The 14,883-nt window shown below is 44.6% G+C and overlaps 1 protein-coding gene across 1 annotated transcript in view; it reads right to left on the bottom strand.

Annotated features, from left to right (window-relative positions):
• Ncapd3 (non-SMC condensin II complex subunit D3) overlaps nucleotides 1–14,883 on the bottom strand; it is a 67,737-nt gene that overhangs the window by 26,817 nt on the left and 26,037 nt on the right. The window contains exons 14-19 of the mRNA XM_032911311.1: nucleotides 12,087–12,160; nucleotides 11,448–11,582; nucleotides 9,524–9,744; nucleotides 3,314–3,505; nucleotides 2,878–2,975; nucleotides 2,660–2,775 (exon numbers count right to left, since the gene is read on the bottom strand). Coding sequence (XP_032767202.1) covers nucleotides 2,660–2,775; nucleotides 2,878–2,975; nucleotides 3,314–3,505; nucleotides 9,524–9,744; nucleotides 11,448–11,582; nucleotides 12,087–12,160 — 836 coding nt within the window. The remainder of the gene's footprint in view (nucleotides 1–2,659; nucleotides 2,776–2,877; nucleotides 2,976–3,313; nucleotides 3,506–9,523; nucleotides 9,745–11,447; nucleotides 11,583–12,086; nucleotides 12,161–14,883) is intronic.

Below are 14,883 nucleotides of genomic sequence, written 5' to 3'. Positions count from 1 at the left end.
GACAGTTTCAAAGCTTAAGACAAAAACCTGGATGATCTGAAGTAATGACTAAGAGCCACAGATCCTGGGAATGCTGTCAAGGCTAAACAATTCAGGTATTCTCACTGCACAACAGCTTGGATCAGACTGTGCACCAGCATCCTGTGAGCATCTGAAGACCAAGACAGGAGCCAGGCAAGGCAGGGCCCTTCGTTTTAGGCACACTTCAGTGCTGGAGGTTGGTCTGGTGCTGCTATGTATTCAAATGGTAAATCCTGGCCCCTAAGATCTGGTTGCCCCCTCGATCCAAGCAGATCCTCACGTACAGCAAGTGGTGCTATGTAAACCGTGGTCCCCAACTTAAAACTATTGGTTAATAGTAATAGTAGGTGGCTACTGCCGGTTACTGGGAAGAGTAGAAAAGGCGGAGTTTCAGTTACTGGGCTAGGGATCTAGGGTCCCAGGTGGGACCATGAGGAGGAAGGAGACAGGAGAAGAAAGAGAAAAGAGAGTGAAGGAGAAAGAAGATGGAGAGAACAGGAGGTCTCCATTTGATGTGATGGACCAGGAACATGCCCGAGTGAAATGCCCCACCGCTCAGCACAGACTGTGGGAGCAGAAGTAACCTGGGCCAGATTTAAACAGCAAGTTCTTTGGCAACGCAGCTGGGGAGTAGACAGTCTAGTGATTAGAAAAATAGATTTAGGGGTAACTCCCAGTAACTGTGCAAGGGCTGTTTAAACAATCTATAGGACTGTACTTTGGTTATTGGGGGCGGAGCTGACTGGGTAGTATTAATAACTAATAGAGTTTCTTAAACTGCACTTACGCTTCAGGAAGTTTTCTCCAGGTGGCCGAAATCTGCTCTCGTACAATATCCAAGCACTTGTATATATGAGACATCTCTGTATACCAAATAAATTCAACTGTTTGCTGTGAAAGCCTTCATATACATGCATTCACACAGGCAGCCCGTCTCAGGAATCTTCTTCCATGCTAAACCCTCCACCGGGCCCTCAGTCACATCATTTGCTTCACAATCCCCTCATCTAATTGTCTTCTACATAAAGCCCATCTGTTAACCGCTTCCGAAGAGACAGCAGAGAAAATGGCAGCTTAAGTTCACACAGAACAAGGAGCTCTAGATAATTCCTTTCCCCATTACTATACTGCAAGCTCTCGTCAAGAGTTTATTGACCTTATCAACCTTACAAATGCCCAAAATGACCAAGGCCTAAGTATATACTACTGTTGAGCAGTATATTGATCATCTACACTGAATCATTTTTCATTTTAATAAAAAATAGAATGCTTAGTTACAAAGGAAAAAGAGGAGTGTGTTTATATGGACTTAAGTTCCCTAGGATGCCAGAAAAATCTCCAGGCCTTATTCTGCTAATGCCTAACGAGGGAGATGTTAGCAGGGAAAAAAAAGAGTGCTTGTTTTCTTACCACAATCAAGTTTTCAAACTTTAGGCCCCTGTTTCTAAACCTGAAGATGTTTGACTTCTCCCAGGCTGCAATAACAACATAACCAAACAGCCTGACAACTGTGGGCATTTGCAGGCAGAGCCTGGGGCAGAGATGCTCTTCCTAGCGAGCGCTGATGGTGAGCAAGGCACACAGGGACTGGAGACCTTCCTTCTAACCCCATCAGTAGTGCACTGTGCTACTGCCCCTCACAACTGCCACCAAGCAACACAGTATCAGCTGTACTGCATTTCTTACTGTACTTCAATCAATCTAATGGCCTCCATGGCCACCCTCACACACAGGACATTCGCTCACATACACACAGAAACAGGAAAATAAAATATTAAAAACAAAAGAGTGGATCTCATGATAAAAGCAGAAAGCGGTGATAAAATAATTTTTTTTTTTTTTTAGAAATATGGATATGAGGGCTGGAGGGATGGCTCAACGGTTCGGGGCACTGGGGCACTGGCTACTCTTCCAGAGGACCTAGGTTAAATTCCCAGGAACCATGTGGTGGCTTGTAACTGTCAACTGCTTCTGTTCTGGGGGATCCAACATGCCCATACCGACATGTAGGCAAAATACCAGTGCATATAGAATAAAAATAACTTACAAAGGGATATGGCTGTCGCGATGGCTCAGGGGGTTAAAGTTTCTTGCTGCCTAGCCTGAGAATCCTAGTTGAACCCCATACTCACCTGGTGGAAGGACAGAACTGACTCCTATAAGCTGTCCTCTGACCTTCACATGTGTGCTGTCACAGTCACATTAATACAGAAAACTTACCATAAAATACTGACAGGAGATATTTTCTGTAGGGGTCAAAGTAACTGTCTCACACAATGCATGCATTTGGGCTTGTATGAAAATTACTACAATTTTGCTCTTGGAATGTCTAGGCTATCATTTACTAAAAGACAACCTTGCTGATTTGTTACCAGAAAGACAAACACCAATCAGGAGGTCCACATTACTCAAAGACACTTGTTCCGGGAGCCAAAGTGAGGGCGGTATGTAAGGGAGCCATGCTGTCAGCAGTCAGCTCTAGGGAACGTCAGTTGCTAGACACAGAGGCACTGAGCTTTAGTAGGAGCTGCCAGACACTACATCCGGGCCCTCTAGTCAAAGAGAACACTTCTCAGATGTCAAATGGAGTACACGTTTGAGAAGAAGTTGGAAACACACGAAGGGTGTGTGGCCATACCTGCTCTTCCCGCAGTGTCTTTGCAGACGCTCTGCAAAGCCCTTGCAATGTGTCAACGGACAAACTGATCAGCTCCAGAGACCACTGAAATCCATTCAGCTTGGCCTTGATCACACCTAGGAAAAGTAAAAAAACATGAAATGGAACTGCTTAGAAAACCATGCAGAGCTATAAAAACCACTGCAGTAAAGGGCAAGGCCTCTTCAAGATAGACTCACCAGTTATCTTGTCCTGCGTGCTCTTTGGAAGATGCTTTGCAATATGCCCAATGACACACAGCATGTAGCCTAAGGTGTTTGCGTTGGGAGACTGTTCTCTAGAGAAGAGGAGGAGGAGAGCACTAAATCAACCAGCACACTGCCAAAACAGCAGCAGACAACACAGCACAAGCAAACGACAACGAAAACCCCAAACCCCAAATACAAACAAACTACGACAGAACCCATCTCCTCTGGCTGGCTAGTATTAGAAGTCAGTAGTTTTAACATGGCTTAACCGTGAGGTCTGAGAACATCAAGACGCTTAGTGAACGTTGACAAAGGTAACCTGCTTAAATGGGATTCCTGTTTTTCAAGCTCATTCTTAAGCCAGAATCTAAAGCGACAGCTATGAAGTAGGCCAGAGTCTGCCAGTGGACTCTGTAAGCATGCAAACCTGCTGAGTTTCTCCCACGACTCCATTATTTTGGTGTAGTCCAGCTTGGGTGACGAGCAAGTGATCTTGGAGAGCAGCATCCAGGCTGGCGCAGAACGTTCTGTGTCAGTGTGGGATATCACACTGTTTATAAAAGTGGATGAGAATTTATCTTTCTTGGACCAGATATGAAAAGCCTTATTTAAATAGCGGCTGGAAAGAGAGAAGGGAAGGAGAACTGTAATCAGAGATATACAGAAGTGTTCCGACCAGCCCTCACTGACAGGGCACCACCTCCCGCATCTCCAGGACTTCTCTGGTACACAGATCATCCATGCAGCAAGTCCGGCTCTTTGATACCGGATACCAAACCAGAGGCCTTCTTAATGGCCCCTTCAGAATAAGTTGTCTCTATTCCCGCCCTCGCACATAACAAACACCCTTTACAACAAAGAAAAAATTTCAAACAACCCCTTTCAAAATTTCCACACGTATAGCTTATTATAATGGGTACGTCCATGTTGATAGGAACAAAATAGAAGATAATAAATATTTAATGAGAGGCCAGAGAGAAGGGACATTATAGCATTTAAATAAGGCATAGCAAATGAACTATGGTTAGGTATACCTTAGTAACACACAATTAAAACTGAAAATGCTTCCAATGTACAAGTCTTCACGTACTGCTCCCATGTGTCATGTGTGTAAATGCAAACTCTCGAGGTTGATGTTGAGCGTCTTCCCAACCACTCTCCACCTTATTTAGTGAGCCCGGGTCTCTTACTAAACCTGGAAGTCACGGTTCACCAACACAAATGGGCAGCAGCTCAACTGTCTGTGCAGTGCTGCCATTAGCTCACGCACCACCATGCTCATCCTTACGAAAGGGAACAGGTCCTGGGGATCCAACTGCAGGTCTCCACGCTTGCAGAGCAAACACACTACAACTGGCGTATGCACTACCCAGGGCCCTTCACTGCTCTTTCTAAATCATCTCATTTTTTTCCATAGCATGGGATGAGATGATAAGACTCACAAGCGAATGCCACGTCATATATTTGAAAGAACACAGCAGCACAGCTACGGGGCTAGAGAGACGGCATGTGTAAGGCCCAGGGCTCGGTCTCTTGCGAAAAGGCAGGATGAAAGGATGGAAGGAGGGAAGTCGGAAGAGAAGAAATAGTAACCAAAGGCGACTGTATCCTCCCTTTGTGCTCTTGTAATAGGCTGCCTACCAGAACTGACTTGACTTTCTGAAGTTTCCAATAGACCAAGAGCGACCTAAGTAGAGAAAGGTGTCAAGTCTGACAACTTTCCAGCACTTGGAGCAGGGCATTGGAAATGTGCCCTTCAAGTGCTAACTGAACTTCTCTTCCTCTCCACACTCCCAACACTTGTTAAGCAGCACTGAGGCCTCCTTCCTCCTATTCCACTGCCCCATCTTATTCTGCCCCCATTACCTGGGATTTAAATCACTTACACAGGTCTTGGTCTCCAAGCACAAATCCATTTTCTCTATTTCCTAAAACGTAAATCCCAGTCTTCTCTCCCTATTTAAGTTCATCAGCAACTTGCCCCTTGCTACTGCGCTCTCAGCAGAAGCTTCTTTGCATGTTGTATTATAAGGCTGCCGTTTGATCTGGGGAGTGAGTGCAGTGCACACCGTCTCCTTTGCTCCTTATTTGCTGTCAAGTCATTTCAGGGAGCTGCAGAGACGGCCCAACGGTGAATACACCATATGGCTCTCACAGACGGTCAGAGTTTGGTTCCCAGCGCTCAGGCTGATTGGCTCACAGGTAACTGCTTCTTCAGCTTGAGGGGGATCTGAGGTCTTCTGGCCTTGATAGGCACCTTCACTCAAGTGCAAGTACCCCCAGAAGATATGCAGATACATTCAGAATTAAAAACCATCTTAAATAAAAGGTCATTTTAAAGGCCAGCTATCCTTTAAAGCACTTGCTCTCTGCTGATAAACAATATCAACATAAATCTTGAATATCATTGCTTATAGGGCTCTTTACTCCATTAGCCACACTGTTGCTAATCGAGCTTTGTTGGGGGGTGGGTGGGTGGTATGTATGTATGTATGTATGTATGTATGTATGTATGTGTCAGCGTGGGTGTGCAGACCATACAGACTATAGTTTCACATTTTAACAAACTGCAGCCTGTTTTATTTCTAACTCCTCTGACTGTTAGAGAAGTGGAACATCAGCCTGACTATCTGGTTGTTGCTCATCTCCACTTTGACTTGTGACCTGCTCCTCACATCCCCTATTCTCTGAGGGAGAGGCATTACAGAAGGCAGATGACCATCCTTTGCTGTGGGCTCCAGTTCTCCAGCCTGTCCTTCCTGTGGTGTTTGTGGTATCACCTTTGTCTGGCTTCTGAGTTGCTCGTGCACATCTGTGTAACTGATAAAGAACAGAATCCACCATTCCCAATCCTAAAGGCTGGGCAATCTAAGGTTCAGGCTGAGTGTCTGCCGAGGCCATTCTCTGCTCCATGCTGCATCCTCTGCAGGAAGCAGGCAGCGGAGCTCATGGCACAAACTCAGAGATGGAACGACAGCCCACTCCTGGAAGCTCTCTTTCTACAAACACTAAGTAATTCAGAAGAACACAGCCCTGGCTGCTTAACACCATCTTACAGGGCCCCACCTCGTGACCTTCTTGTATTTGCCAGTTTGTACAGAATAAACCTTATGAGGGAAGCGTCCAGCCACAGCCCTGCCGCTGAGCATTCTAGCACATATTCGCTATGCCGTTATGATGCAACTGCTCGGGCCCAGTGGACAAGAAGATGCAACATTTTCCCTTTAGTAAACGTGTGATGGGCTGACCTGCGCCCTCTTAAATTTTCTATGTTAAAGGACACAACATTGTCATCTCTGAATGTGACTGCATTTGGAGATAGTGCCTACAAAAGTCACCAACAGAGTCAAAAGGAGGCCACTGCTTGAGAAAATGTGACAGATGTCCTTACAAGAGGGGCTTGGACTCTACAGATTCTAGGAACATACGGTACAGAGAAAAGACTCTAGGGTACATACAGCAAGACAAGGCTGTCTGCCGGCCAAGAAGAGGCCAGAGAAAGCATAGACCCTTAGCCTGCGATTGCCAGCCCCCAGAACCCCGAGAAGTAAATTTCTACTCCTGAAGACATGCAGACTGTGATGCTGTCACACTAACCTAACACATGGGGACTATACTCACTGGACTGTGATGCTGTCACACTAACCTAACAACATGGGGACTGTACTCACTGGACTGTGATGCTGTCACACTAACCTAACAACATGGGGACTGTACTCACTGGACTGTGATGCTGTCACACTAACCTAACAACATGGGGACTATACTCACTGGACTGTGATGCTGTGTCAACACATGGGGACTATACTCACTGGACTGTGATGCTGTCACACCAACCTAACAACATGGGGGACTGTACTCACTGGACTGTGATGCTGTCACACTAACCTAACAACATGGGGACTGGACTCGCTGGACTGTTATGCTGTCACACTACCCTAACAACATGGGGACTGTACTCACTGGTTGATGCTTCACACTCAACTGGGACTGCACTCACTGGACTGTGTGCTGTCACACTAACCTAACAACATGGGGACTATACTCACTGGACTGTGATGTGCTGTCACACTAACCTAACAACATGGGGACTATACTCACTGGACTGTGATGCTGTCACACTAACCTAACAACATGGGGACTATACTCACTGGACTGTGATGCTGTCACACTAACCTAACAACATGGGGACTGTACTCACTGGTTTCAGTTAACATTTCTGAAAAAAAAAATTGCTAAAGGACTGAGTCCCTTTTTATGAGAGCAGTTGTCTTACTAGGGTTTCTGATGCTGCAGTGAAAGGGCATGACTAGATGTGAGTTGGGGATGAGGGTTTACTTGACTTACACTTCCACACTGCAGTCCATCACTGCAGGAAGCCAGGACAGAAACTCACACAGGGCAGGAACATGGAGGCAGGAGCCGGTGCAGAGGCCATGGAGGGGTGCTGCTTGCTGGCTTGCTCCTCATGGCTTGCTCAGCCTGCTTTCTCACAGCACCCAGAACCCCCAGCCCAGTCATAGCACTACCAACCATGGGCTGGGCCCTCCCCCAATCACTAACTAAGAAAAACGCCCTATCGCTGGAACTTATGGAGGCATTCCCTCAACTGAGGTTCCTCCTTTTGAATGTGTCGAGCTTGTGTCAGGTTGACAATACAGTGTTACATTCTATCCTTCCGTGGCAACACACACTTTGGAGAGAAGGCTGTGACACTGATTCAGTGAGTCCAGGGTGGGTGGCTGGTGGGGCAGGCTGCAGGCCGTGCCAGAGCAATAGCACCCTCTTCTTTGGCAGTTATTTTTATTCATTCTGAAATCAGATGCTGTGTGTTTGAAAACAGTAAGGAACCGGACTGAAATGAAGCTGTAAATATTCTGTACACATAAGCATTTGTCCTTGAAGAGTAGGCATTTAGGGGCCCTCATGTCCTACCAAGCATTAGAGAAGGAACATCACAGGATACTTAGAAGGTAATGTATGGAGACATACATTATAGTAAGAAAGCATGGAATACCAATGAGTCCAATGTTTAGGAAGTTAAATAACTAAATGTAAGGAAAGTGGGCATTCCTGGGGACCTAAGACTAGGTGACAATTATACATCAACTTGACAGTCTAGCATCACCTATGAGGCAAGACTCTAGGCTTCCCTATGAGGGATTAGTTTATGGTCAGCATCTGAGAACATCTGTGAGAGATTATCCAGACCGCCGTAATTGATATGCGGAAGACAGGAACATTTCGTGGGTGAGACCCTGAACGGCATTCAGTGGAGACAGAGCTCTGCGCTGGCATTCGTTGCTCTCTGCTTTTTACTGTGGCTCCCTCACATAATGTGCATCAGTAAGCCAAGGTAAACCATTTCCTCCTTAAGACTCTTGTCAGGGAGTTTTATTACAGCAACAGAGAAAGAAGCTAAGACAGTGAGAAAGCAGATACTGCTGTGGAATAGCCCTCCCTTAAAGGAACATCAGCCGGAGTGTAGATGGGACTGAGAAAATGCTGACTACATAACCACATTTTTAGTGGTAAAGTGTTAATGCCAAAGGGTTGAAAATATCAAGTAACCCATAAGCTACTCGTGAAAATGAGGAAACTCAGGTTCAGAAACAAGTTATTTTTGAAGGCCACAGGGCAGAGCGTACAAGTGATGACTTGCTATTGTACAATCCTTCTATAACCACATGTCAAAATCTGCCTCTTTATGACCAGAAGGTGGAAGGAGAAGAAAAAGCAGCCACCGGAGTCCACATACGAAGCGATCCTCGGATCTGCAGGTGAGATGCCACAGACCCTAGCTCCTCGGCACAACGTCCACTACACAGAGCACAACTTGCTCCTACAGAAACAAGCACAGAGCCACTTAACCTACTAGTCCAATAAAATGAACGAAAATGCAGGTTGGAAGTGGTGGTGCATGCCTTTAGTCCCAGCACTTGGGAGGCAGGGCCAGGGGCAGGGGTAGGGGCAGGGGCAGAGGCAGAGGCACAGAGAGGCAGAGGCGCAGAGAGGCAGATGGAGCTCTTGAGTTTGAAGACAGCCTGGTCTACAGGGGAAAATCCAGGACACCTAGGGCTACACAGAGAAACCTGCCTTGAAAAACAAAAAAACCCATAAACCAAAAAACCAAATCCAAATCAAACAAAGATCAAATGAAGATGTAACCTTCGTAATAGCAGGTAGTGGGGGCATAGATGCCCCAATGCCACACACACCATGTTGAGGTCCACAGTGCCAGCCTAAAGCTGCAAAGGAGCTGGAAGGAGACCCATCACGACAGTGCTAAGACGTGAAGAGTATCAAGACAACGGTGAGCACACAGGGTCTTCAAATATACTAACAATCTGGTCAACTGATCTTAGATATCAATAGAAAAAAATATTATTAAAACATCATATGGGGAGCAGAGAGGTGACTCAGTGGGTAGCATCACTGGCTGCTCTCACAGAGGGCCCACATCTGGTTACCCTACCCATATGACGGCTCAGAAAACATACATGACTCCAATTCCAGGGGATCTGATGCCACCTTGTGGCCTCCACAGGTATTGATGAACCCTTCATAGACACAAAACACAACAGAGGCGGCAGCTGGCCTTCCATAAGACATTTGAGGGACAGAGTTACTAGAGTACCTCAGATCTTGGCTTTCTACGGTGAGGAGAGCAAGTAGGGCCCAGGCGAGCACCTGACTCCTGTCCTCGCTGTGAAACTTCCTATGGTGCTTAATGTTCTGCAGCAGGAGCTGGTCCAGGCACTCCAAGGCCTTCTCTTGCACTGTGCTCTCATAGTCCATCACCACGGGGATGACGCCCATCAGCCAGGCTTTCTGCACTGGGACACAAGTAGGCTTGGCCTAAGGTTAAAAACATAGCAGGAGACCTGACATTAATACAGATCTAGACTCAAGCCAATAAAGTTTCAGTCAGCATTAAAAGAGACGTGCTAAATATAATCACACCTACGGGGGAGGGGGAGTAGGAAGCCCCGGGCACAATATCTGGCACTTCGCCTAAGCAAACAAATAATTGAGCTTTTATTTGCAAATAAAGCATAAAAACAAAACGAAAAACCAAAACAACATTCAAAGACATTGAAAACCAAACGGTAACCTCCAGCTTAGGACGAATCAATATATATTAAACTTATAAATTAAAGCCATTATTTTATTATTAGTGATCAGTATTACTTTGGTTATTCAAACCCAATAACAAATGATATTTACTTCAAAAAGCAAAAATATGCGTTGCTAGGGCTGGAGACGGCTCAGCAGGAAACCGCAGTTGCGGGTACGATCTTAGACCACGAGGTTGGGCTCTCAGTACCCGTGTCAGGCAGCTCCCAACTCTGTTACCTCCAGATCCAGAGGCTCTGAGGTCTCTGCCTCCACGGACACTCCATGAACATGCGCATGCTCACATGCATGCACTGTACACACACTTAAATAATAAAAGTAAGTCTCAAAGTTCTGCATTCTTTAATGCCTTCTCTGATAAAACAGTCATCCTTTAAATAAACTCTTCTGGTAATAGTCACATATCTTAAGTGACAAAAATCAATGTAGGCCTTGTCAAATCGAGTTGACTTTAAAGTTTGTTTTGGGGGCTCAAAAGATAGTGTGATGGTTAGGGTGAGCAATGCCCCTTAGGCATTTGAACACTCTGTCCCCAGTTGTTGGCACTGTATGGAAAGGCTACAGGGTGCAGGTACAGCCTTGCTGAAGTCTTGTCCCGCTTCCAATCTGTTCTCTGCTGTGTTAATATGTGACTCTTGGCTTCCAGATCATCATAACCCATGCTGACAGTGGACTCTTACCCTCTGTTTATTTCTGGGTGAACAGAAATAAACACCCTCTCCCTTAAGTTGCATTTGGATATGGTGTGTTGTCACAGCAACAAAAACTAACTAACGGAGACGGCTCAGAGGTTAGAGCACTTGCTGTTCTTCTAAACGGTCGGCTTCCAGTACTCGTATCGGCTGGCTCGTGACCATCTGCGGGATACGACATCTCTGACCCCTGTGTGTACCTGAGCATGCATTCACATACTCACAGATACAGACATTAAATAAAAATTAAAATCAATTCGAAAAAGCTTTTTCTAGCTGAGATTTAAGATAAAAATCAAGAAGTGGCATGGCATTGTTCAGCATTGGTTCCTAATTGAATTTAAAATGGTAGTCATCGGCCACCTCTTTTTATACCCCGCTGATGGTGTTTAGTCCTATGGTGGGCACAGGTGAATTTCTAAATGGTTTACTTAACATTTAGCAACACGTAATTCTTGTGTACAGTTACTCCTGTCCCATTTTGGTGTTGGGGACTGAACTCAAGCACTTTGTGTATACAAGGTACATGCTTAGCAGAAAAAATCCAGATTTTTTTTTTTTTTTTTGGATGGGGTATACCATAGACCAAGGTGGCCTCAACATCACAGTAATCCCCCTGCCTCAGCCTTATGAATGTTACAATTAACAAGGTTCACCATTAAAGCCAACTCAGAACTGCTTTTGCTGTAAAACACTGAGCATTCTATACACACACAGTGTGATGCTCCTCACCATGACAAGTTCTGTAAGAGACTGTAGGGCTTGCTTCCGCACAGATATGGCAGGGTCTCGACAGTGGTCCTGCAGGATCAACAGGTCCTCCTCCATGCTCAAGATGTCACAGTGTTTCAAAATACTCATTAACACCTGAAAGGTACAAAACGGAGTAGTGTGCACAGGGCGTAAACACAGGAGTAGCCATAGACAAGAAACACTTCCAGTTCACGGTGCTACTTCCCCACAGTATTCACCTTTTGACAGACTCGAGGGAAAACTGAACACTACAACCAACTTCACGAACCTACTGAAATTCATCTGTGGTTCCTAGTTCAGACGAACACGTATAAAAGGTGGTTTGTTTTTTCTACGGTTGCCCTGGGTGAGTCAGAACTCACTCTGTGGATTAGGCTGGCCTCAACCTCAAACTTGCTTCAATTTGGACGCCTGCTTCTGCCTCCTGAAGGCAAACATTATGGGCACGTACCGCTACACCCCACAAAAGTTGTGTGTCTTGAAAAGTCAAGTAAATTTGAAAGCTTAAAAATCAGCGAGTTCTTTTAGTTCTATAGCTTTTAAATGGCAGCACCAAGGCCAAGTACGAGAAGCAGGCTAAGTAGTGAGGGTGGCATTTCCGAGTTTTCATGCTCCCACCTGGAGTGCAGACTTCCTAACGTTGATCTTCTCATCTTTGGTTCTTTTTCTCAGCATTGTCATGAAGCATCTCTCTGTGGACCAACACCAAAGAGTCACTGTCTTGAGAAAGACCAGGCACAACCTAACATGTCACAACACTGAGGAGACAGGACTGGCTAAGAGACTCCCTAGTTTCTCTAAGCCCTAAGAAAGGAGAGGATGGAAAAGTCTTGAAAACAGGTAAAACTTATCATGACCCAGAGGCCTTTTAAAGATCTGATGAGTAACTCCTTTCAATACGTAACTCCTTTCAATTTTCTCCTTGAAAAGCCTCTGGGATTACTAAACACCCAAAAGAGTTGTTCTCTATAGAGTATGTCTTAACGTAAATTAAACTTAAAGTAAGAATTGTAAGAACATTTAGTAATTCATTAAATAAGAGTAGCTGGGAAGATGACTTTGTGTGTACGTAGGCTGAAATCTTGCTTTGAGTTCCTAAAACCCATGTAAAGAGAGGGGTAGGTAAGGCTCCAAAGTTGTCTGCTCACCTCTACACGTGCACCGTGGCAGGCCTATCCACTCACTCCATTACACAGACACACAACAACAACACTTTAAAAATCAGATAAATAAGAGTATACTATCAATAACGTGTTTTAAAAACAGCTCTGTTTTCTAGAAGACAACAGCAGGCAGTGCTGGTGCACATTTTTGTACTCTGATGCTTGGCTTGGTGGACAGCTGCTCACCCGTCATCTGGAATAATGGCTATACAGTACGGGACCTCTGGGAAATGTCAATTTACCTGTGAGAAGATCAAGGTAAGGGAAGTAGATGATACCTTGATAATAATATGAACAGGTTTTGAATCAAAGATCCTTGAAAGGCTTAGCAAACCCCTCAGATGTTTTCAAACCAAAGATAGAAATGGTTTAGATAAAAATGGAGAAAAATTCAGTGAAGTCCAGGTAGTATTTTGAAAATAGCCAAAAAAATTAACAAAGGTAACAAGCTTTAACTAGACTCTCCAAAAAAAAAAAAAAAAAAAAGTATTAAAATTGTTTAAACCAGATATACACCGGTATGAGATTACTATCAGTTTACAGAGCACAGAGGGATATAGAAGCAATTTTTTTGCCAATGAATTTTTAGTGAAATGAGCAAGTGCTCAGAAGACTGGTAATCAAAGGTGATTTAACGAAAGGAAGAAAACGGCGACCACGATGCCTATAAATATAAAGAAACTCAATGGTTGTAAAAGAACTTTACACCATATGCACAAAAGCCAAAGACTAGAGGGTTTACAAGGAATTCTACCAAACGATGACACACAAGTGAGTGACAATCCTTTGTCACCTCAAACAAAAGGTAGAAAAGAAGAATATACTTTCCTAATAATATTGGGCTAACATCACCATGACAGCAAAACCAGACACCTCAACAAAATGAACCCTTAGAAGTACAAACAGCAATGATCTCAGCAAAACAACAGTAAGTTGAACTCAGCAAGATTAAAAAAGATTATACCATGTCTGCTACTTATCTCAGGAATTAAAGGTTGATTCTAATGTGAAAAACCAATGAATGAAATACCACAGCATCAGAAGAAAGGAAAACCACACAGTCATCCTTTTAAATGAAGAAAATGGTTTGCAATGTTGAGAAGTAAAACATTCAGGGGGGAAAAAACATTCAGCAAATCTGGACCAGAAGGCAACTTCCTCCCAATGGTAAAGGCTGTCCTGAGACGCTAACCGCTGAGATTCTGTTTGGTGAAGAATACTGTGATGGCTATTGCTGGTTGTCAACTTGACTACATGTGGGATGAACTACAACCCAGAAATGGAGGGCACACCGTGATCCAGATCCTGAGGAGGTGTGACCTTTAATTTGGGCCACACCTTCTGTTAGAAGCCTATATAAGGACAATGGAAGAAAGAAGCTTCTGTTCTTTGCCTGCTTGCTCTTTCCTTGCTAGCACATCCACTCCTTCACTGGTATTGCAGCCTAGTTGCTCAGGACTCCAGCATACAGAGGACCAGCAGAGACACAGCCTTGTGGGACTGAGGAACTACTAGCTTCTTGGACTTTCCATTGTTGGGTTAGATGGGCTGCAGCCTAGAAGTCACTCCGATGAATTCGCTTTTACATATGTTTGTTTGTTTGTATGTATATGTGTATGTTTGTGTATGTATGTATATCTCAATCTTAGAGAGAGATTGAGAGATTATATTCCATAAATTCTGTGACTCCAAAGAACCTTACCTAATACATATACTAAAAACCCTACCTATTTAAAAACAATGTACAATTCAAGACTCCATCTAGTCAACACTGTACTAGAGGGTCTGGCTGTAGCAACTACTAGGTAAGAAAAATAAATGAATAGTCTCTATTTGTGGGAGACTTAACCTCTACAGAAAATCCCAAGAATTCCACAAAACAAACAAAAACAAAAGCTGTGGGTTTTGTCGATGTCTTAGTCGCTCTGCTACAGTGTGGAGACGACTGGGGCTTGCGTGGGTGTAGCTTATTATCGTCCTGGCAGGAAGCACAAGGGCCTTCAGGCAGGCATGAGAGCAGCAGCTGAGGGCTGCTCATCCTGATGCTTAGCCAGAGAAAGAGTAAGCCTGGCACGTGCTTCTGAAACCCCAGCCCCCAGCCCAGTGACACACGTCTTCCAACAAGGACACACCTTCTAGTCCTTCTCAAACAGTGCCACTCACTGGTGATAGATTACTCATTCAAACCTATGCATTTGAATCTAAGAGAAACCACACATACAGAACATCACAGTCTTTTTTTTTGAGGGGGG

The sequence above is a fragment of the Rattus rattus genome, chromosome 8 (assembly GCF_011064425.1).
Source record: "Rattus rattus isolate New Zealand chromosome 8, Rrattus_CSIRO_v1, whole genome shotgun sequence".
In the NCBI taxonomy this organism is placed as follows: Eukaryota; Metazoa; Chordata; class Mammalia; order Rodentia; family Muridae; genus Rattus; species Rattus rattus.
Note: the sequence above shows the minus strand (reverse complement) of the source record. Positions and strands in the feature narration are given on the sequence as shown.